Below are 23,901 nucleotides of genomic sequence, written 5' to 3' on the forward strand. Positions count from 1 at the left end.
AAACCACCTTGGTGCTCTACATTGAAAGAGGTACAATCTAGAACACTTACTATCTTTGGCCCTTAGTACCTGAAGGACTTGCTAATTTCTAAAGCTCAGCCTCCTATTGCTGACATCTTCTGATGGGGCCCTGGGTCCCACATGGTCCTTGGCATTCAGTTAGCCTTTTACCAGGGACTGAGCTTTGATGTGGCAGTCCCTGGTCTGTGGAACTGCTTACCAATAGAGGTTTGGCAGAAGTCCTACCTGATTGTTTTCTTAAATTTGTCAAAAACTGTTATTCGGACAGGCCTTTTCAAACCTGAGATTCTTTGCTCAGTTGGCCTTACCGATGTGCTTGACATTCTTATTGTTTTTATTGCAGTATTGGGTTTTCTGGTTGCATACCACCTTGTGATATTTAATATGAAAGTGAGATTTATAAGTACTTCAATAAAGCTACCCCATTAAAAAAAAGAGAGACAAAAAGATCTGGTGGCATTTGATCTTTGTGTGAAGTGAACAGGATGCTTCTACATTGCTGTGGACTCAGTGCTGCTCATGGATGTAAAATTGCACAGCTTCTACACAATGTTGCCCTCATCAAAATTATTTTCCCATTTAATCCAGGTTTACCATTTCTATGGAGAATCAAGTAAGTAGGATAAAAAAAGTTTTATTGTTAGTTTTTAATCTGTTCTTATAATATTGTTTTTATTATTATTAATCTATTGTGTTCTTATAATACTTATTTTAAATTGTTATAATACTATTTTTATTATTAATTAAAATTTAATAATAATAATAATATGATGCTACAATACTTCCACTGATAAATACCATTTTTGTGAGCACTACTGGAGCACCAAAGCACACAGAGATTCCTGCCAGCTTTCTTTCCCATGCTGACCAGTCATCTGTGAGCCTGCTTGCCTTGGTTTGGGATCTGCTGCTTCTTTCCTTGTCACGAATACCCAGGGGCGAGGCATTGTAAGTTTGCAACAAACTGCATTTCATAGGAGAAGGAGGGGGGGGATATTTAGACCAGTGTTTCCCAACCACTGTTCCGCGGCACACTAGTGTGCCGCGAGATGTTGCCTGGTGTGCCGCGGGAAAATTAAAAAATTCGAAAGATTTTTTTTTTTAAGTCAAATTTTCGATTGGGGCGCCGTCACTAGATGACCCCTGGGGTTCCCTCCCTCCCTCCCGCTCTGCGCCTCCCTCCTCCTCCTCCGGGGAGGCCCTTCCTGGCTCTCGGCCAAGGCTTGGCGGCTGCCACTCACTCACTCGCTCGCCCACCCATCCCTCCATCCCTGCACCCGGCCTCTCCCCCTCCGTCCTCCGTCCCCGGTGCGGGGGCTGCCGGGATCCGTAGTCCCCTCGCCCTTGGGCTCCGCGCCTGCGCGGGGTGCGCGAACTACGTTTCCCAGCGTGGCCTGGCGGGCCAGGCGTTTTGTTTGAAGCACTCTTCTCCCGGTCATGGAATGAGCGCGGCGGCGGCGGCCGGGCGGGCAGGGGCTCTTCCGCGCAGACCCCGCGCAGCCTGCCTGCGCCCCCACGGAGATCGGGCGGCAGGATGGAGCCCAGGGATCCCCGCAGAGGCGGAGCGGCGGAGGCGGAGGCTGCCCCCCAGGTAGGGCTGCGTCGGGGTTTTTTTATTTTTGCAATGCTGCATCCGCGCCGGAGGGGACGCATCGGACCGCGGGGAGACCCCTTGGCGGGCGTGCAAGGCAATGCATGCGTGCAGGCGTTGCATGGAGTGCAGTGCAATGCAATGGCAACGCGGCGCCCTGCATGCATGCATGCAACTTCCACCGGCGCTCCGGACATGGCAGGTGAGGGGGGTCCCCAGAGGGCGGCAGAGAGAGCCGGGGGGGAGCAGCGCTGCTCCCCGAGCCGAGCCCGGGGGGAAACTTCGGCGTCGTTGCGCCGGGTGTTGGAAGCGGAGGCTGGCGGGGGCCCCTCACCTGCAAAACCTGGTCGCCTCTCATATATTTCGTGCATTGCATTCATCGCCCGCTTTCTCCTCCAAGGAGCTCCCGGGGGCGCGCGTGGTTCTCCCCGTGTTATCCTCGCAACAACAGCCCTGCGAGGTGGGTCAGGCGAGTGGCGCAAGGGAGCACCCAGGGATTGTCCTGGCCAGGTGGGGTGATTTGAACCCTGCTCTCTGCCCGGTCTTCGTCCTCATTTAGCCCCCACATGTGCATGACAGTGCATGACTGAGGTTTTCCCCCCTCGTCTTGGCTATGGTGTGAGTCTGTGCTGTTAATTAATGGGGTTCTGCCTTCGGAGAAGATGAGCCAGCCCTCAAGGAGGTGATTATGTAATTTGCTAGCAATTCATGTCCCTCCCGGCGTGACGCTGCGCACTGACGTCACGGGGCTGTAATGGTGGTGTGCCTCGAGATTTTTTTCATGAAACAAGTGTGCCTTTGCCCAAAAAAGGTTGGGAAACACTGATTTAGACACATGGATATTGTCTGCAAGATAACTTCACACACACACACACACACACACACACACTCACACTCACACACACACTTCTATCTGCCTGCATCTTGAAGAAATATGGCCTGTGATGTATTACTGTGGGTGACATGGTATTTTGCCCATAAAGAGAATAGTTCTTAAATCTTTTTTTAAAGAGCTATAGCAAGCCATTAGCTACTCAGTCCCCCCACGTGAAATGTGGAAACCACAATTTGCTAATTAAATACATTTTGATCATACAGGTTTTAGCAAACTCATTTGCATTGCCCCAAGTTTGCTTGTGACACACAGACGCAAATAGTTTGAAGCAAAAAACAGTTTTGTTTTCCCCCCACTGAATTGCCACACTGTATCTGTTGTGTATTTTATGCCTGTTTGGACTTACTGTTTGGTTGTTTATTTACAAAATTTCCATGCCGCCTTCAACAAAAAGCCATCCGGGTAGTTTACAGAATTATAAAATAGAGTCTCTTAACTTTTTTTCAGGGCCTGGGAGCACATTTGGAAATCTGAGAAACTGGGGTGGGGGGACGGGCACCATAAAATACCTATTATTTCACACACAGAAAAAATGAATGATGCTCAGAAACACTCCCTGCCTCCCTCCCCCCAAAAATATCACACCTGGAAACAAACAATACACAGGCAAAAATAGACATTCATCTAAAAAAGAAAAGAAAATACTTGCAAATCATACCCAGAAAGACAACGACAAAGCATAAAAAAATAAGTAAAAAAACCATATTGGAAAATTCCCTTGATGCTCCCTATCCCCCCCCCCCCGCCCCTCAGCAAACTCTCTTTTCGGATTTTAATGGCGAAGACCCAGAAGTGCTCTATCTAGGCAACGGGATGCACTACTCCCTAACTTTTTTTGTCTCTGTGGCCCGTCTAGCGGCCTCCAAGGCGGAAGAGTTTCATATGCCTGTCAGAGTGGTGCAAAACAATGGCCTGATCTTCACCCCGCCCCTCTACTTCCGGTTCAGACGTCACGGACGCCCGTCTTTCTCCGAACCTGCCTTCCCTCACGCAGACACCCGAACTCCGCGGCCCATTTCACTCTTCCGCCCTTCCTCCTCAGCTCGGAGGCCTATCGCGAGCGGAGGGCGGGGCGAAGCTTCAGCCAGTCAAAAGCCCAAAGCAGCGGCCCAGAGGGCGGGCGGGCGAGCGAGCGAGCGCCGCGAAGGAACTTCCGCTTCTCCGTACGACGACTTCAGGAAGAAGGAGGAGGAAGCCACCGCGGCAAGAGCTGGCGAGATAGCGGAGCGGCTGTCGTGGTAGATTCGAGTCCGGCCGAGCTGCGAACCCGGGAAACGGCACCCCCTCCCCCACCCCGCTCTCAACGGTTTTTTCCCTCTCATAAACGTCGACATGACGTACCCAGGGTTCGGAGCGGTGAGTAGAAAGGGCGTGATTGGAGGGAAGGCCTGTCTGTCGGTCTGTCCGTCCCTCCCTCTCTCCCCCACCCACCCACCCACCCGGCCGGGCCCTTTTCTCTGGCGGCGCGGCTGTCAGTCTCTCCTTGCTCGTCCTCCCGGCTGGGGTCAGAGCCGAGGGAGCCCCGGCCGGCCCTTCAGGCTCCAGGCCCTTCTTTTTAAGGCCTTCCCGAAATTGGTCTCCTTCCGCCGAGCGCCCCCCCCCCCTCCCGATAGTTGGCGGAGAAGCCATTAAGAGGCGAGGGAGAGAGGGAGGACTCTGTTCTCTTACAGCGGGAGGAAATGGAAGGCGTGCCTGACTCTGACACATCGAGCGAGCTAAAGGGTTGCCATTTTAAAAAAGAAAAGAGGAGGAGGGGGGGAAAAAAACACCACCTCTCCCTTTCTTTCTCTTCATAACAGGCCCAGCCTCTGCCTTGTGGATGACGTACCGCTTGCCATCCCTATTAAATTTGAATACTTAATTCATGGTTGTGGAGCCACCGCTTAAAGGCACAGCAAGGAGATTTTTTTGAGTGCTTAGGCCGTGCTTCTAGAAACTGGGTGATCTGTTAGAGCAGCACTGGTGTTTTTAGGTCCCTTGGTTAAAAGCGCTGAAAATGCACTGCCGTAGGTGTAGGAAGACAGCGGGTGGTGCCTGGGGAAATCATTTCAGCTGTCGCAGTCTTTGCTGATTTTAAGCTATCTAATGTGGGACACTGGGCCCTGGGGGGGGGGTGGTTGTTTGCAGGGAAGGATAATTTGTCTTTTGTCACTGCTCTGCATCCCAGGTAAATAAGGCCATGACTACAGGCTGAATTGATTTTTAAAATGTCAGGCAAGTTAAAGGTTGTAAGAATGGATGAATAGCAACCCATCCGATCTTGCTTTGAGAGAATTGGAAATTTCTTTGCCTTTTGACTAAAAGCAGGTGAAATCTCCTTTTTTATATATAAATTTATTTGCTTTTTCAAATTAAAGTTTTCCAATCACATATCCAACATACATAATAAAAACAAGATTTCAAAAAATCTCCTGGACTTCTCTCCTCCCCTTTGATCTGGAGGGAAGATCAGGTGAAATCTCAAGCACCTCTTTGCTACCCCATTAATATATATGTATGTGTGGCTAGAAGTCTAGGCTTAAACTTTTAACTCAAATTGAGTCAAAGTAATTGTTTTATTGCATCCAAGTGAATTTGGTATATATAAATTTCTAAGTAGAACTGTTTTTTTCTACTCAAAAATTAAAACTTGCAGACCAGCCTTGTGGTTGGCAGTAGTCAAATACTTGCCAGGTCTGTTTGGGAATGGTATTCAAGAACTTTTTTGATGACATTCAGAAAAAAAGCTTACCTTTCCTCCCTAAGAGTGTTTTCCTGGTATGTAATGCTAAACCTCCTACTTCCCCAACCCCTAGAATAAGAAGCGTTGATGATAGTAGTCTGCTTCCTGGTTTACTGCACAAATAAAAATAGTCAGTTTATAGTGGTGCTGGAATTCCTTCAGTTGCAGGAAACTAGTTGAAACAAAATACTAAGCACTGGTGTGCTTTGGACTACTTTGTATTTGTAAGTAGTCATATTTTTCCTCATTTGGCTAGGTACAGTGTACTTAGTTGAAGTAGCTTGCATCACCACTGCAAAAGTAGCTGAACTAGCTAACTTTTTCTTTGCTGGTGCAATTTTGCAAACACTATTGGGGAAACTCAGATTCCAGCACTACTTTCTGGTACTCCTTATCTGGTTTGCTTCTGTTATGATGTTACTTTGTTGAACTGCCCTTTCTGTACTGCCAGAGTACCATGCCTCCTGTGCCACCATACCCTTACAGTAGTGAATCCCAAATTAGTGGCCAAGAAAACTATCTGTTTCTATAAGTGTAAACGTTATCATAGTAAGATGTAGTGATATTAGAAATGTAGTGCACATACACTCCTTGAGTTTGTGAGGCATTTCAATTCAGTGAAAATAATCTGTTATAGACAATAGATGTTTGTGATGAGCTGGCAAATATAGTGAAATATGTATGTTCTTCTTTTCCTCTTCCTCAAAAGTATGGAGCTTACCGTGGGCAGGTGCCAATGCAAATGGCAATGGGTCAGCCAGTTCCTGGAGGAGTGCAAAGTGTGGCCCATGGTGGATCTCCTGGCTATTCTGTTTATTCTGGTGCCTATGCTGCAGCTGCTGCTGCTGATCCCTTGTGGACATTTTTCAGTGCTATTGCTGGACAGGTATGTTAGTTCAAGTTACTATCTTAAAGTTTTGAAAGAGGGCTCTTATGTTTTGATTGTAGTGTAAGGCATAGACTAGTCCTCAGGAGTTTGTTTGCTAACATGTTAACAGTAACATCTGTAAAGATCTGTCAGTGATTTGCAGCTTGAAAACATTGTAAATTGAAGATGGGCATTAGATAGTTTTATTTCTTTTTTAGGGGATTGTGATATTGTTGAAAACTGGCCAAGCTCCTTAGTCACATTCTTTTCCCACCTGGTCAGTCAACTACATGTGTAAATTTGGCTCTTACTTATAGATTTAGATATTAAGTTTTCTTTTATCATCTCAAAAACATTGTATCATCTCAAAAACTGTCTTGTCTGCAACTTTAATACATACTGCCTAGCCTTTGAAACAAAAGGTTCTCTTTCTAAGAATGTGGGGACTCTTAAATATGATACTTTAGCTCCTTGGCTGCAAATCACTGAGCAGATAATTTTATTTCCAGGATTATATGTCATAAGGATGGGGAGGCTGTTTGTAACTGCCTTGGTGCTCCCTTTTCAATGCTGAGAGGATTATATAGAGTTTTGTATAGTTATTAATGAAGTAATAATTCAGTGAGCACTTTTAAAATTTGAGTCTGAAGCAGGCTTCTGGGTTGGAAGAGTCATATACATTGTATGTGGCTAGGTATTTTATAGAGTAGCACCAGTGTAATCTGGGCAAAAGGACTGGTTAAAAAAAAAGGTTATAGTAAAGATTCACGAAAGGGCGTATGCATGGCCCCACAGGTCATTGGTCTCTAGAGCGTTTTGGGACTTGTGATGCCAATATGCATTCTCTCAAGAGTGTGGATCTGCAAAGGCAATATTCATGAAGAACTCCAGTTCCAGGTGAGTAGCTCCTTTAGATTTTTCTCCCCTTGGCATTTTAATTTCTACAGTCTTTACCAAGCAAGGTTTCAAGTTGTTACATGTTACATCCTACATGTTAGCATTTCAGTAAGACATTTTAGGGAAGGCACAACTTTCATTTGTGATTGTCGTCTTCATACCAGGGGAACCATTTCAGATTTTGGTGCTAGTGTGGTTAAGCCAGGTCCAATGGCCCACTCTTCACATTGCAAGTGATGGCTGCAAAGAGCCAGCATATTAAAACAACTGTATTTTAATGATCAACAAGGACCTTGGATGGAATAATAATAATAATAATAATAAGAATAATAATAAGAATAAGCAGGCAACATTGCACAAGCTCTCCTTTCTTTCCTCATCCTTCCATCCCCACAAATCTGGTCCAGAAAGTTCTCCGACCCTATGGATAAGATTTTGGGGACAACATGAGAGGCTGAGCGAGATAGGAAAGAAGGTAAACTCCTGTTGTATGACTTCAGGCCCTTCTCATTCATGCATGGACACCACTGGAGATAACCTAGTGTTATTCACACCACACATGACTTTTTAAAGTAAGGCATTCATGGCTTTGGTGTGCATAGATCCATTTGATTATATATAGTGCTCCTTTTGTAGAACTAATGAGCTAACAGAGAAATGCTGAGAATAATCACATGCCATCTGATGTAGCAATTGCCTTCTCTAGATGGCACTCCTAATCCACAAAAGTGGTCTTGGGTGGGAGTAACTGATCACTGCATGTAATGAATGAGTAATGAATATTTTGGTACTATTTTAGTATCATTTAATCTCGGTCTAAAACAACCCAGTAGTTCTTTAACTACTGCATAGCATGAAAGGGAAGCACTTTTGAATGGAGATATTGGGAGACCACACTTAGGCATGGTTTCGCACCACATTGCACACTGTTGAAATTGCAGACACTGTGCTCCTCACTGACTGCTACTGGGTGCTGTCTAGAAAACAAGGCATGGTCTGATTTGTCGTGTTAGCCAATTGTAGGCTCATGGTTTGGAAACAAGCAGTAGCCTGAGTTTGGACAACATGGCAAACCATTCCGTGGTTTGCTTGTTGGCAGAAGAAGGGAAGGAGTGAAACACTTGTGATTCCAGCAGCGTGCAGCAGCATGCTTCTCATTCACAGCAGATTATATTTTATTTTAATAATTACTTAATGCAAGATGTGAACTAGGTCAGAAGGTAGAACCTTATTTGTTATGTTTTGTTTGCATAGTTGCTGGGAAAACAAATGCTTCTGGCCAAATTCATGCTCTTTTACCTCTGGTCATTGGGACAAGCTGATAGATGAGGGGATTTTAAGCTAGTTGTTAGAACTCTGATACTTATTTAAATGAGCATGTGTGAATTTTGAGTATGCTTTTCTGAAGCTAGTCTAAGCAGTGGAAAGTTGATAGAGGATTGTACCTGAAGTGGACTGTAGGAGGAGAGAGAGTAGGATGAGCAGGATGGAAACTTAGGGCTTTCTTTTCGTCTAGCAGAGAAAGAGAAAATTTCCCGACTACCCTAGTTCCTAGATTGGGGAATGCAGCAGTGTGTTCTGGGGTAGCACTAGTAAGTGATGGTGAGATAGGTGGTCTTCCTTTGTGCACAGGGACAGTGGCTCCTTGCCACCTCAGGTTGTAAGGCAGACGTTACTGAAACCAGAAAAGGAGAAAGGAAGGTAATTAACAAAATCTGGTATTTGCCTCCTGTTTTTATTCTTCTGGAGAACCAGAAACACTGTTAAGTTCAAAGCAGAACTAGTGTGCTTCACTCTGGCAGCTACTGCTTTGAAACACTAGCCCTGGGATCCCTAGCTAGACGCCTTGAGCCTAGGAACACATTTGGAAGTCTAAAACTTGTGACACTCTGAACTCCCCCAAATGAGTTTAGTAAGCACCATGAGGACACCATGGTGGTCATGGGTGTCACATTGAGAACCTAGCACTAGACACTGTGTGGGTGAGTTGTTGAATGACTTCACCAGAAATACTGTATGAGGAAATGGCTTAAGGTAAGCCATGACTATGAAGTCTAGAAAAGTGGCCAATATATAAAGTAGCTTTCAATTTTTTAATTAAGTCGAATAATTTTAATGTAACAATTTCCAGCCCTTCTATAAAGTTTTCTAAACAATACTGAAGTCTTGTGGGTGCATCACTGGATTCAGGCCCCCGTTTACATTTGAAGTAGTTAAGGCAGCAAGGTCTTGATTAATGGCAGGCAGGATGGGGGTTCATTGTGCTGAGAGTTGGTGAGTCCATAGAAATCTAGGAAAGTCTTTGAAGAAATGAGTTGTTGTTTTTTTAAAAAAATGGCTTGCCCAATAGTACAACTGTGTTCTAGTCATAAGGAACGGCCTATAAATATGAAAAAGAATACTGAAGATAATGGGAAACTCTTGTAACTGTAGGAACTCCACGTATATATTAGAGCAGCTGTGGGGAACCTTTGGCCTTCCAGATGTTGCTGAACTACAATTCCCATCATCCCTGGGCATTGGCCATGCTTGCTGAGGCTGGTGAGAGCTGTAGTTCAGCAGCACACCTGTATTAGACTAGCACATAATTAAATGTAGATTCCAGGTAAAAATACATTTTGGTTTCAAGTGTAGTTCCTCTTTTGGAAATAAGAACATTATGAAGCACCGCCACCTTTTCATTGCTGAAAGCTTTACAGAAGTGGTTTTCAAACTTTGTATCTTCAGGGAACCCTTTCCACGTTGACTTACCTGGTGAAGCACACCATAGGTACCTACTGTGGAGCAAAGGAATTCTGTAATACACATTCCAGAATTTATCTTAAGTAGGATCCAGGCTTTTTGGCTTCACAGAAACTGACCTTGCATCCTGAACACCCTTACAGAGGAGTAAGGTCCATTGAATGCAGTGGAAATTGCTTTGGAGTAAAATGCTTAAGATTGCTCTGTGAGTGCTCCAGAATGTACTGAACACAGCCCTGTAGCTGTGAGAGATCAGGAAAGGTATTGACAAGCCATCTTTCTGGGAAGTTTTTCACCATAACTGTTTTTGTTGAAGAACCCTTGATAAGCTTCTGAGGAACTCAAGGGTTCCCCAATACATAGTTTGAAAACCACTACTTTAGATTAATTGTATGTAAATGGGGTAACATATATGAAAAAAGGGGGGAATTACGTGCTTTGATTTTCTCCAAGTAGGACCTTAATTGATGACTTCCATATTTTTTTTCTTAATTCTCAAGTGTAATATTTTAGTAAATTTAGTTTTTTATAGGAGGAATAAACATTCACTCCTGAAGTACCAGTCAAATAAGCACAGTCTGTCATCTGCCATGTAGCAGGACCAGTGGGGTGATGGAAGCGTGGGCCTTGACACTCAAAAGAACTGATCAGGTAGAAACTTGCAGTAACATGGGTATTACTTTTGGAGGGGTGGGTAAAAGCAGGCCAGTGAAGTCATTTCTGAGTGTTGTTGCATTGTGGTCAGTCAGTGAGACTCAGAAATGTATTTACTATCAAATTCCAACAATCCTTTCCTGTGAGCTTACCCAATGAAAATTATTTTGTATTTGTGGGTAAATGGTATAAGTACCTTCACACTATTGCATAGTCATGTTGGACAATTATCTCTAGGATGTGACTACATAGATCCACAGTTGACTAGAGATGTTTGACCTCTTTAGTGTTTAAATGTGGCTAAATAACACAAGTTCATATTCTTTCTCCTGAAACCCATGATCAGCGTATAATAGTTTCTTAGACCTAGCCAGGAGGAAGATCATCCCTTTCAGGTTAGAACAAGAGATACATTTACACATGCTTCTGGGAAACTTCTTGTAAGAAGCCCAGTCACTTTAGGATAATAGGGTTTGCATGGGGTGAAAATGAAGTGGGTTTTGAATTTACGTCCCCCTTTACATTTTCATTGGAGAAGCTCACACACTAAGCTTTTCATTTTTATTTATTGCTATAAAAATCATCCCAAGGGAGGGGATGATTTTACAGTAATATTTACATTAAGTGCATGTTAGGAGACAAGATTCTTTGTGCCGTGTTAGGTGTGACATCTTAGTAGGATAATGTATTGATGTACCATGGTAGTTGAAATGCTTCATGTCATTGTAAGCAAATCTTCTGTGTGATAAGCTTTAGTTGATCAAACAAGTAGCTCACTGGCATTAGTACAGAGCTTCAGAACCGTTCAAAGAGCTGCTTTATGGTCTTTCATTTCATTTTCTGGGTTTTTCATGTATACTATTCTTGCATGTAGATATCTTCTAAACTTAAGGTAACTTTTTGATCCTTTTTTGTACGCAGCTGGATTTGAGCTGACCTGTTAAACAACAATGAACATATAGGTATAGGGTATACCTGCAGGGAAGTAGATAATGGTGGGGAAAAGCCATCTTGTGTTGGTTTTAAAATAATCCGCCTTGTGATTTACAAAGCTGCGCATGAAACTTTTAAAATAGATTCAACACTTGTGGGAAAAAATTCAAGCAAAAAAACTTCATATGAAAAAGCTGTGCTATTGCAATAAATCACTGCAGGACATGAGGAAGTTCTGCTTCATTTTTTAAAAAAAATTAGGAAATGTTAGTTACTGCTTAGTTATTTAATTAGTTTGGCAAATTTCTAGATGCGTAATTTTCATGAAGTATTCTAATTCTCTTAATTGAGGTAGAACAGTTGGCTAACAAATAAAAGTCACACATGCTTGATTTTGTATTACCAGATAGGTTGGTATATTTGAACCACAAATTTGTTATGCATTAATTTTACAGGATGGTGAAGTGGATGCTGAGGAGCTACAGAGATGTCTAACCCAGTCTGGAATCAGTGGAACTTACTCTCGTAAGACTTTGTTGCTTCTGAACACCTTAAATTCAATCTCCAAGAAGTTATTGCATTCTTCTGTCTGTCTTGGCCAGTGCTGCACTGGCTGGGGCTGGTGGGAGATGTAGTGCAAAACATTAAGTTTGTTATTAGATGTATATTCCACCTTTCTCCGAGGTGCTCAAGGTGGTGCAAGGTAGGTTAGGCTGAGAGACTGTGAGCAGTCCAAGGTCTCCCAGGAAGATTCGCAGCTGAGTGGAGATTTTAATTCTGGCCTGCCAGGTTCAAGTCAGGGAAGATTATTCTTCATTTCCCTCTTGACTTGCTTAAGTCCTGTTTGCCTCTCTGTATCTGTAGCCACATGACTTGTTTGGGCAGTTATGCCTTGAGTGATAAATATTGCATTTAATGTCCCTGCAACATGTGTAATGCAGCAAACAATGAGTGTGGCAGATGGCTTAATAAAATGTAAGGAATGATTTTATCCAAACTATAGCATGTGATGATTGGAATTTCCATAGTACATAGTGGACCTGGATATACATGAAGGTGTGACTGTGTATCCGAAGAGCTCAGAAGGCAGATGTTCCTCTTGCTCTGCCTCCTGCCGTTGATGTCTTCAACTATTGTCATAGCTTATTTGATCGTTCAGACGACTTGGAATACTTATTCCTGCTTGTGGATACTTCTGCTCACTTTCTGCCTATCAAGGAAGCATATTCATTTTTGAATTCTTTCAGTTGCTAATTTGAACTCAATTCATAGCATGCTTTGCATACTACTTGAATTGTTTTTATCAAGGAATAGTTTTTTCTTTTACTTTTCTGATGTAAATTTTATAGTATCCTCCATTCTCATGCTAATTCACACAGGTTGTATAAAACCTTTAAAACAGGAAAAGTATTCTGAATACATTTTCATTAGGTCTGTCTCTTTTTTATATATAAATTAGTCATTGTTTTGCTAGCCATTACCTGTACATGAATTGCTAGTCTTTATAAACTTCATTATGTTGCTAGTCGTGATAGTTTGAACAATAGTTATTAGAGCTGAAATCAATATATGCCATCTAGAATTAATGCATCTTTCACTTGTAATTTCAGCATTCAGCTTGGAGACGTGCAGAATTATGATATCAATGTTGGATGTATCCTTGGAAAAAGTCTTTAAGTATAACTGTAAACTTCATTTCATATGAAACCAGCTGGACCCAGGTTCAATATACAACAGGACCAAGGTTTCGGGATGCAGGATTCTGAATATGTTTAGGAACAATCTTGTTTTGAAAGATGAAAAGAAACTAAGATTGATGAGCTTGTAGGGCCAGCTAAGCATTCAAAAACATGCTTTAGAACCTTCACTCCATATTTTGTGTTAACAGAAACTGGATACATCAGCAAAGCTAATTCTGGACACTGATTCTGGGGGTTAAGCTACAGCTGCTGGCTTTGTGCAGTGGGAACTGCAGTTTAAACTACAGGCTCAGTGTGTTAGCCAGCATGTGCTAGTTACTGGGCTATCCCAACTCAAATGTGACCAACAGCAACAAAGTAGTGAGTATTGAATGGTATTTATGTACCAAGTGACAGGAAATAACTTAAAGTAATGTGTGTGGTTTTAAAAACAAACAAACAAAAAAGCCTGTAATATTAGAGATAAGTTTGGAAAGCATACTACACTTAAAATAAACTGAATTTCATACCACCTAGGTTGGCAGTACTTGGTTTTGTGCTGCTTTGGAACACACTGATATTTTAAGGATTTTCCTTCTTGACCCTTTGCATCCTGTAGATCAGGGTGTAAATAAACAAAAAACAAGAAATAATTTCACTTGCTCGGATAACTTGAACGTAGAACAGCAGCTTAAAGTGTTCTAAGCAAACTCCTGAATAAGAAGTTGGAAGATATGTATTCAAAACAAAAAATCTAATGCTGGTTTATGTAATTCTGTTCACCAACTTTCTTCAAGATGGTCTGTTTTCTTAACTATTACATTAGAGAGAGAATACTGGGAAAATGGGATACAATGAATTTAAGGAACTCTGGGGCGCTCTCAGTGCTTGGAAACAAAATTTCATGATGATAGATCAAGACCGAAGCGGAACTGTGGAACTTCATGAATTGACTCAAGTCATTGTAGCTATGGGTATGATACGTTGGCTAGACATGTGTTTTCAAGTAACTAATTATTTCCCTGTAAAAGTAGAATGGGTTGCTAGGAAGAGTATTTAAAAATGATATATTCAGGACATTATACAGTATTTTAGTGATTGGCTCTAGATAAATCTTGGTCATAACTTGCTCAGTCTATGGGTAGAAGAGCAAGCCTTTAAATGAACTCTGAGCAGAGTATTAAAGGATGTATGCGAACAGGAGTCTGACATTTGAAAGGATGAAGTTGAATCATGTATTGCTGCTCTCTTCTCAAAGCATCTTCATACAAAACAACCATTGGTCTGAATTGTCCAGGATTTTGAAAATCTTCATTGATTACTTACAGGGTACACAAATAATGCAGGATTGAATTGCTCAGGCATACATGACAGAAGGCAATAGTTCCAGTGTGAGCACAGTAGAAAAAGCTGCTGGCTTTCCTATTAGAGAACAGGGAGATTGATTGGGAGGACATCTTTGAAGTCCTCTTAGTTTCTAGTAATCCATTCTGATCAATGTGCCTGAGAACTCAGGGTTTGGGACCAGCATTACAGCTGTAGATGTGATTCTGGGAGCCCGTGTCTTTGCAAAATGGGGGTGGGTGGTGGTCTAGAATCAGCCAGGTGCTTATTCCTTCTCTTCCTTGCCCATTGCTTCCTCTACAGTCCCCTTCTCACAGTTTGGGCTCTAAATCCATATTTACACAATGCAGGAAAAGCATTTTGGGAGGAAGGTTAAGCAATTCTTTTTCACTTGCCCATCTCTGCTCCTGACATCCATATCCAGGTCCCTAGTGAATGTGTGAGACAGTCCTTAGAGCAATGGACCTGCCTTCCTTCCCTTAGTCTGGGAAAGAAGGAATATATCATAGTATTATATAATTTCCCACTGTACCTAGAAGGGAAAGATGCAGCTCCCTCACTCAACACCTGCTTTATTCTTGGAGTGCATGTATTGTGTTCCCCTCTTGAGTTTTAGTTCAAAGAGGGCTGTGAATGCTAGGAGCTGTTTAAAAATATTAAGCTAACAAAAACGCTTGTTTAAGCCTTTTGCTCTGAACTTGACATGTTTTTCTCCTTGACCTCGTCTAGGTTATAGGCTAAGCCCACAGACATTAATTGCTATTGTAAAACGTTACAGCAAGAATGGCAGAATCTTTTTTGATGACTATGTGGCTTGCTGCGTGAAGCTTCGGGCTTTGACGGGTAAGGTGTTTTATAGTTATTTTTGTAACAATTCTGTATCTGATGCCAGTTGATGACTATTTTTGTTACATTTGTAACTGTAATTTTTTCTGTGTTGTCAGCTGCCTTGAGCACGGTTTGAACTGTGGAAAGGTGGCATACAAATAAAATGATGCATGTCTCTAAGTAATGCAGCATTAGAATCTGAAGTGAGATTAAATTTAAGGGGTGAAACCCTATGATGTGCAAGTGGGCTTCCACTCACTTCCCCTTTCTCTTTCTCCTGCACACTCCAAAATCTGCTCTGTAGGGTTGACAGTCCTCCAGAACGGATTTTGAGGGTGTGCAAGCAAGAGGAGAGGGAGGTGTCATATTGGAAGTCCCAATATGCAAGCAGAAGTCTATTCACTCTTTTGTAGGCAGTATCTGATGCAACCCAAGGACTCCTTGCACTCTTACTTTTTTCAGCTTAAAAATCAGGTCATTGTGAAATACAATATGCAGTAAATGTGACAAAATACTCAGCAGCTGGGTCTGGGAGCATGATATTCAGGTAGCTGCAAAGCACGGCATAAACTTGAAACATCTGGGGCCAAATTGTGTGCCTTGTATAATCCCGTTGACTTGATTAGGACTGAACATTCCTGAGACAATTGTCTGATTTCTTTGTCAGTTAGTGGAATTTATTGTGACTCAATTGAAAAGGATGCTTTTGGAGGATATAATCTTGTGTTTGGTAGAATATTTTGGCCCAGTTCCAGTCAGTGAGACTTGAGCATGCAAACAAGTTTCAGACTGTGCATCAGAATGCTTGCAATATAAATGTTACTTTCTTTTAACAGATTTCTTTAGGAGAAGAGACAGCATGCAACAGGGCATTGTGAATCTTGTATACGATGATGTAAGTAACATAATTAATAACTGGTTGTTCAAATTATAATTTTCATTATATACCTGCAATATTTTCAGGTGTGTTTTTTTCTGGAGAACGAATACTCTCAAAGTAGTGATTGTTCTTGGGAAATAATCTCAGAATAGTGTTGAACTTCTTTCAGAATCTCATCTGTGGTGTCCTGTGCATTAAACAAGTCTTGGCACTGTGTTTTTCTCCCAACACCCTTAGTTCAGTTGAACTGTCGTGCTTGAAATCTTGATTAGCCAGTTTGGTTATACTGTACTCCGGGATGTTCAGCCTTTGGAAACTATTTGTATGAATGCTAATAGTACAGCAGGAGTTCCAATAAATCTTGCATTGGAAAATCTGCAAAAACAATGCAGTTCTAATAATGCATCTTAAATAGTAACTGCAAATGTTGTTATGGGCCTCATTTTGACTGCGGTTAGGTATTGGATCATAGAGTTGGAAGGGATCACAAGGGTCATCTAGTCCAACCAATGCAGGAATCTTTCACCTAGCCTGGGGCTTGAATCCACAGCTCTAGGATTAAGACCACCTCTATTTTCCAAGCAGACAGATGAATGAGTCTCTTGGCCATGCATGTCACTTTTTTGCTCCTTCCTTTTTGTGAGTGAAATATTCTGTGAACTATTTAAATATTCAAAAACTCTATTTTGTCTGAACCAGGAAACTCTGAGTAACTGCTTTGGAACAAGTCAGGATATGAAGCCACGGTTCATAGGAAATTAGTTGAAGAGTTCCTGTTTTATTCCTTCTTTGAAGGAGTATGGTCATCTGAACCAGCCCACTCTGTTAGAGTAGTCTTGACTAATGTGTTATTAGGCAGGTGTGTGCACACGTTGTATTCAAAACACTGGTCCTTTGTGCATTAAATACTGTTTCTCAGATTTGGGATGTTTATGGCATGTCCTTCAGCTGGGAAAACATAAGTGTTTGAGGCAGGTAACTCATTCACAGTTGTTCTTTATTTTCCTGGATTATTACTACTGTCATGGAAAGCAGTTGGAAGAATAGATCAAATAGATTCCTTGAACTGCATATTCAGTTCTTTCAATTTCCATCTCAACAGTAGCAGAACTCGCTGCAATTGCCAAACCCTACCACTATGTGTAGCTTTCAGCCTGCAAAGATACAAATATACAGGGAACAGACTGCCAAGGCATCTAAAACTAAGCAGATGCATGTCTATGCTTTATCACAGTTTTAGGGCAGATGATTTTCATTATCAAATTTTGCGACTCTTGTTGCATTAGTACTCTTTGTTCAAGTAATGAGGAGCCACATTGGGTGTTACTGAATACTGAAAGTACTGTGTAGGATGGTGATAATCTGTGTGTTTTGGGGTTTGGTGGTTTTTGCTGTTGCTGGCATACGGTAAAAAACTTGACTCTGTTTTGATAATAAAGTATATCTAACTTCAGTTATGATTCTCTGGTCAATAATTTTATTTGACTGGCACATTTTTACCTTTTTATATTTGCTTGAATCCACTGTTGAACTTCTGTAAGCAGCAAACTCAATTTTTTCACACAAGGGCTTTTGAGGCTACTGTTCATGAAAGTAGGAAAACAGTATGTTTCTGAACCCCTCCACAACCCCCTGAGCTGATTGCCAACAATACCAATCCTCCTGTGCAGATTTTCAGGAGGCACAATGGACTTATAGGGTGAAGCTTCCTCCTCCTCCTCCCTTCCTTCAACAGAAACATTTTGTGAGCAGAATTCTGCTCTGATTTTGACAATTGGCCCCAATATATTTTACTTCTTGACCTGCATATAGTGAACAAATCCCAAACTGCACTATGCTCATTCTTTGTCTAGTTTAAAAATCCCTTTCTTTAAATTGGCAGTTAATATTACAATTGCTTTTGTTTTTCAGTTCTTGCAGTGCACCATGGCTATCTGAGTGCCAACTGTGGAAGAAAATTCCATGTATAATTTCAACTACTTTGAGAAAACTAACTGAAAATGCTGTGAAAATGAAGCTGCCATTGATTTTTCCACATTTCTGCCTGCTAATGCATCATTTCTGTATAAATATATTTGACTTTTAGTGTGTAGTTTGACAATAAACAAATGTTCACATTTTACAGTAATTCTTAGAAGTGTGCCATTCTTTATGCATATGGATGGTAGACTTTTTATATTTTGGGATTATGCTCTCAGGATTGATAAAAGGAAACAATCACATTTCATGTAATGGTTATAAACAGGGTTTAGTTTATCTTAAAGTGCACTCCCCCCAATACCTGCTGGCTTAAATTGCAATAAAGATTAGCTGTAATTGGCATTCTAGTGTTCTACAACCTCTGTTGTTTCATGTGCTACACGCCTATGAAATAATAAATGCCTGGAATAAAAAAGAATTAGTATTTGTCACAAGTACAAACTTAAAACATATTTCTTCTTCGGGATGTTCAGTAGATTTATTTGACCGTAGACTAGTATAACATGTTCATAGTGAAGATTATATTTAATGGTAGTTGAAAACTTTTTGTTTAACTATTTTTATCCTCTTGAAGATGTAATCCTCAGAAGAATTCGTGTGCCTCTCTAGAGCACCCATTTTTTCCTTTAAATGTTTGAGGCTTCTTTCTTAGATGTGTGAAAGAAAAAGTCCTAATTGACCCTTTCTTGTTCTCAGCTAAAATCCCCATATTATTTGAACAAACTTGTGAACAAATGCCTGAGCAGACTGATTACAGAATCCAGCTCTGTGCATCATATACAGTGCATTGTAGTTACTACCAGAAACAAGGACAATGTTGACTGCCTGGGAAGCTGTTGGTATGAAGTAGCTTCTTGCATGGTTGTGATAATTTCAGCCAGGCCAGCTTATTGATGCCATTTTCTTTTTCTAGCAGCTACTATTCTGCAAGTTTAACGTGTAAATGGATGCATACCAGTGCTTTTTCTTTTACTATTCAAGCCAAATCTTGCATCTGTTCATTATTTGTGAGCGTAGTGAAACTTCAAGTTAGGATAGCAACATTTCCAGGCTTTGATCAATGGGCTTGATAACGTTTGGGTCTACAAGATATGTTGAGATGAATCTGCAGCCCAACCTTGTGAGCCGCTATGCAGGTGCTGCTGCCCCAGGTAGTAGGTGGGAGGAAGTCAAGGTTAGGATAGGGCTTTGTGCAGTTGCAGCAGCTGGCATCAACAGATGTACAATATATTGTTTCCTCTGTGCTTCAAAGAGCACCAAGCAAGCTCTGATGAAGAGGGCAGAATTGGACAGCCCTCTGTATTCTTAGGCCCCACTGGAAACAGCCAGAGGGTCTATTCAGTGGTGCAGCCTTGTTGCCATTTCTTGACATGTTTGATGGCATGATGAAAGCTGCATGTTCAGACCAATTTGCTTGGCCAAGGATACATTACTTAGCTGCCAAGGCACAAATCCAGGTTAATTCTGCCACTGCTAAACATTTTAAGGGTCAGTTTGCCTATTGTGATTTAAAAAAATTCTTGTGCTGAGAAAGATTGTTTTTAGAATGGAATCAGTAATGTATGGATTTAACACTTCAGTTGTTTGTGTCTTGCAGCATCTACCCATAGAATCTCACTAGTATAATGGACTCTTTTCTAAAAGGATCTTGCGTTATCATCCAGTCCCTGTAACTCGTATTGGCAGTTTAAAATCAAAGTTCTGAAATCATTGACACTCTTCGTATGCATATTTTGCTGTTCACAATTGTCGAGTAATAGTTGTAGATTATTTGCAATCTGCTACGTAGCGATTTTCGTACATTCTGAAATAACTGGATACTGTTCTAACTGTACAAATGTAGTAACTATTTTCAGTGCCATTCCAGGCAATTGTTTGGAAATAAACTTGGAACTCGCTTTATATTCTTTCATACCAAGACGGTGTAAATCTGACATGATACAGTTCTTGAGCACTACAGTAATGTTGCAGGATATGCTAGATCTTTATTATTATTATTTAAACTTGGATTTCGTTGAAAGCATTAGCACAGCATGGTAGGTGACAGTTGTAGGTGGGAGAAGATAACTTTGTGAAGATTCTTAACTTTGAAGTGTGCGAGACCAGCTGTACAATTTCAAAGAAAAAGTTGTAGTACAACTCCTTTAAATCTCTCTTGCTACATACACAGGTGGAGTTCATGCATGTTTCCAGTCTTTCAAAAATGAGTGTTTGCTAGAAGGGTAGCATTATCCTAGGAATATCCCAACTCCCACCAGCCCCAGCCAGTATGGGCAATGATCATGAAAACTGGTATCAAATAACAGCTGACAGGATACAGATTCCGCATCCCTGTGTTACACACTTCTCACAGTGCTATTTTTCTCTACACACAAAATTTTCTACTTCCTTGATCATGCAAATATGTGAGGCTGCCTCAATGATTAAGAGGAATCTATCTGAGACTAAATACACTGCATATTTCCAGTTCTATGAGGGATGACTTGGGAAGATCAGTCTGTACTCTTTGCATGTCATAACTGATGTAACAAAAAATAATTAGATGCAGCAACTACTGCCGAGTGTCCCAAAATAATGTAGGATCACAAATGAATAACCACCCATTGTGCATACCGCTGAAAAAAGATCTAAAGGAAAAGTTGGGTGATACACATAAAAGCAAACTCTTTGCAAGCCTGCACATCTTCATTATCCTGGAGTCTGTCTTAATGGCGGGAGGTAGTTGGACCTGAAACACATAGCTGGAAGATTGGGGAGGCTAGCTAGTGGTGTCCAATTTAATTTCTACAAATGGACCCATAGAAAGGAGTCTTGAGACCTGGTTGAGATGTCTGAAAATTACTGAAGCCCAAGGGTGGATGCAAGTCAGTGAGGCGACACTGTTCAGACTCTGTGAGGCTCACTGGTTCTCCACTCACCATTTAAGTAATAACTGGCATAAGTGAGGCTGAACCCCTCCACTGAAGGCAAGTGATATACCCTCTCCCCAGAGGTGGCTAGTGTCCATTGGGGCTAGTGAGGCAGAAGGCAGGAAGACCAACAGTAGGTGCAGCCAGAATCAAAGGCAGGTGGGAGGAAAACTAGAAATGAGATTAAAAGGAGGGCATGGACATCAGTGTTGCCTCCTGGAGTGGTTGCAAGAAGGCAGGGAAATTAGGATTGGCTGAGCGTAGATTGAATTTGCAGTGCTACATTTGCAATAGACCTGCCTCTCCCTTAAACCCCCTGTTTGTCCAACCTGGGACATGATACTTGCATCTCTTTCAATTAAAATCATGAATGGCCTTAAGCATTAAAAAACACACATACAAAAATAGCGAAGCCATCTAGAACATTTTAAACTACTGCCATATGTGGCGATCAGTATGACTAGCAGAAGCAAAATCTTCCAAGGGCAATTTGAGCTGGCCTATCTCCATGCTGCCAAACATCTGGTGGCTTGCTCCTGATAGCTGGAGAGGAGAAATGCAAATGTGGGTATAAACAAGCCAAGGCTTCCTTGCTTCAGTGAGGCACAACTAAAGCTCAGAGAAAACAGCGACCACACAACCCTTCAGTTCTACAGATGCATCTGTATCTAAACTTCAGGCAGAAGGCTCAGACTGCATGCCACCACCGTGATGTAAATAAGCTAAATTTCAGGAGAACCTAATAAAAATTACAGAAATAATTAAAAAAATGATTTGAGGGCCAATTTGTTGTTTTCGTTTGCAGCTGGTTTGGGGGCACAAAAAACTTAGCCCTGCTTTAACTGGCTTAAATTTCCTCAGGATTCAAGAATATTGGAGCTCCATCTTGTATAACTGACATTTCTGGAACGGACGATTACTGTGTGCATTCAGATTTGTGGACTTGGAACCTTTTTTAATTTCTAACCTAACTACTAACATTCCACTGCTAGCTGTTAGTGCAGGTACCTAAAGTTTCTGAAGTGCTCTGATTCATGTTCATCCCTGGACTTATAACTGCAGAATACTACTTTTAATAAGATCAACAAGCTTTTTTAGGCTGAAACTTCCTACACGTATTGAGCTGAGAATAAGTCTCAATAAATTCAATGGGACTTCAGAGTGGACACAGAATCTCACGGTTAATCTCTGCTTATAAGACAGTTCCCCATTACAATATTTTAGGTGTCATCTTTTCAGTTTGGACCGAGTAGGAGTAAATAATTCAATTTACAGAGAGAAGAAAGTTCACATTTGTTTACCACGACTGAAATGGCTTTCACCTTAACGCATAGGCTCACGATAAACTCAGGTGAGAGTCAACGAGTTCCTTAAAGGATCTCAGCGTTACTGCCTTAAGTGTGAGCCAGTGTGGTGTAGTGGTTAAGAGTGGTGGACTCGTAATCTGGTGAACCGGGTTCGCTTCCCTGCTCCTCCACATGCAGCTGCTGGGTGACCTTGGGCTAGTCACACTTCTCTGAAGTCTCTCAGCCCCACTCACCTCACAGAGTGTTTGTTGTGGGGGAGGAAGGGAAAGGAGAATGTTAGCCACTTTGAGACTCCTTCGGGTAGTGATAAAGTGGGATATCAAATCCAAACTCCTAGAGTTTCGCTGGTTAGTGATGAGAGCGTTCTCATTGACATGTTTGGAACATGTGCATTTAGGATCCAGTGATGGGGCAATGTAGCAGAGAATATAAAGGAAAGCACAGCTGGCCTAAAAAAAGAATGCAAGGAATAAAGTAAAAGAGCCATTTGTTTTGCAACAGGCATATAGTATAACTAGAAATGATAGTTTTAATGACATAAGTGCAAGCATTTTTATGTGCCAGTGGGGATTTGTTGTATGTTAAATAGATCTTTCAAAAATCATTGGTTTTCACATAGAAACCTATTCAATTATAACACATTTTGAACTCTTGTAGCAAGGCTATGGTGATACATGACCACTAATAGGCTTTCCTTCCTTCCTTTCTTTGAGCTAGTGAGCCACAGCTGATGGAGCATTATCCTTTCAAATGTATCAGTACTGGAGGGCTGATGAGAGAGTCAGGCTGATTCCAAGCTGTATAAAAACTAAGCACATAAGAGTGCTTAATTCACATGGGACATTATATATGACAGAACGGGGATTGGACAGAGCAAACAGATAGGGATTTTAATTAAAGTAGGCATTTGAAAGCTACAATCCCTGTGCACACTTACAGAGGAGTAAGCCCAACTGAACACAGCAAGACATTGCATTGGGCTGCATGAATAGAATGTATATCTCCCTATAGTGTTCCTATAAGTCCTGTGGATCTGACATCTTACTCAGGACTGCTTTCCCAGCCTGGATGGAGAGGTGCCACTCAAAAGATGAGAGAGTAGAGAAGCCAGTAGGATGCGATTGAAAGACCATGTGGCCTTTTACCGTGTCGAAAGCTCCCAAATGTTCTTGTTCCTAGAGGGAAGCCACGGCAAGATGGGGAGGAGTGTAACTCAGTGTTAAAGCACTTCTTTTTTGTAGAAAGTTTCAGGTTCAACCTCTGGCATCATTAGGGTTGGGTTCACACTGCCACTTACTGCGCACACACTGCGTTTCCGGGGCTGGGTTTTTAATCCATGTTCACACAGTGTTATCCAAAATGGGCATTTAACCTGTGCTTTGTTATAAGGCGGGACATGGGTGGCACTGTGGGTTAAACCACAGAGCCTAGGACTTGCCAATCAGAAGGTCGGTGATTCGAATCCCCGCGATGGGGTGAGCTCCCATTGCTCGGTCCCTGCTCCTGCCAACCTAGCAGTTCGAAAGCACGTCAAAGTGCAAGTAGATAAATAGGTACCGTTCCGGCGGGAAGGTAAACGGTGTTTCCGTGCGCTGCTTTGGTTCACTAGAAGTGGCTTAGTCATGCTGACCACATGACCTGGAAGCTGTAT

General features: G+C 41.8%; 1 protein-coding gene and 1 long non-coding RNA gene across 3 annotated transcripts in view; both read left to right on the forward strand.

Moving 5' to 3' along the window:
• Positions 1-23,901, forward strand: part of LOC308582341 — a 117,713-nt gene that overhangs the window by 83,970 nt on the left and 9,842 nt on the right. The window lies entirely within an intron of this gene.
• GCA (grancalcin) lies at positions 3,682-19,936 on the forward strand. 2 transcript variants are annotated; one of them, XM_081183774.1, is made up of 8 exons: positions 3,682-3,863; positions 5,939-6,115; positions 11,779-11,848; positions 12,934-12,977; positions 13,829-13,976; positions 15,076-15,189; positions 16,011-16,069; positions 17,966-19,936. In XM_081183774.1, exons 1-8 carry the CDS (start codon positions 3,840-3,842, stop codon positions 17,990-17,992), a joined length of 663 nt encoding a protein of 220 aa, XP_081039900.1. In that variant the 5' UTR covers positions 3,682-3,839; the 3' UTR covers positions 17,993-19,936. The 2 variants fall into 2 exon arrangements, with proteins under 2 accessions (XP_081039900.1, XP_081039901.1); XM_081183775.1 differs by lacking the exon at positions 3,682-3,863 and adding an exon at positions 6,893-6,994 and having other exon boundaries at positions 5,977-6,115.

The sequence above is a fragment of the Podarcis bocagei genome (genome assembly GCF_964188305.1).
Source record: "Podarcis bocagei genome assembly, chromosome: 1".
Lineage (NCBI taxonomy): Eukaryota > Metazoa > Chordata > Lepidosauria > Squamata > Lacertidae > Podarcis > Podarcis bocagei.

Coding starts and splice junctions, on each gene's coding strand:
- GCA (XM_081183774.1), top strand. CDS start 3,840: ATGACGTACCCAGGGTTCGGAGCG. Junction 6,116..11,778: donor TCAGTGCTATTGCTGGACAG/GTATGTTAGTTC, acceptor TTAATTTTACAG/GATGGTGAAGTGGATGCTGA. Junction 15,190..16,010: donor GAAGCTTCGGGCTTTGACGG/GTAAGGTGTTTT, acceptor TTCTTTTAACAG/ATTTCTTTAGGAGAAGAGAC.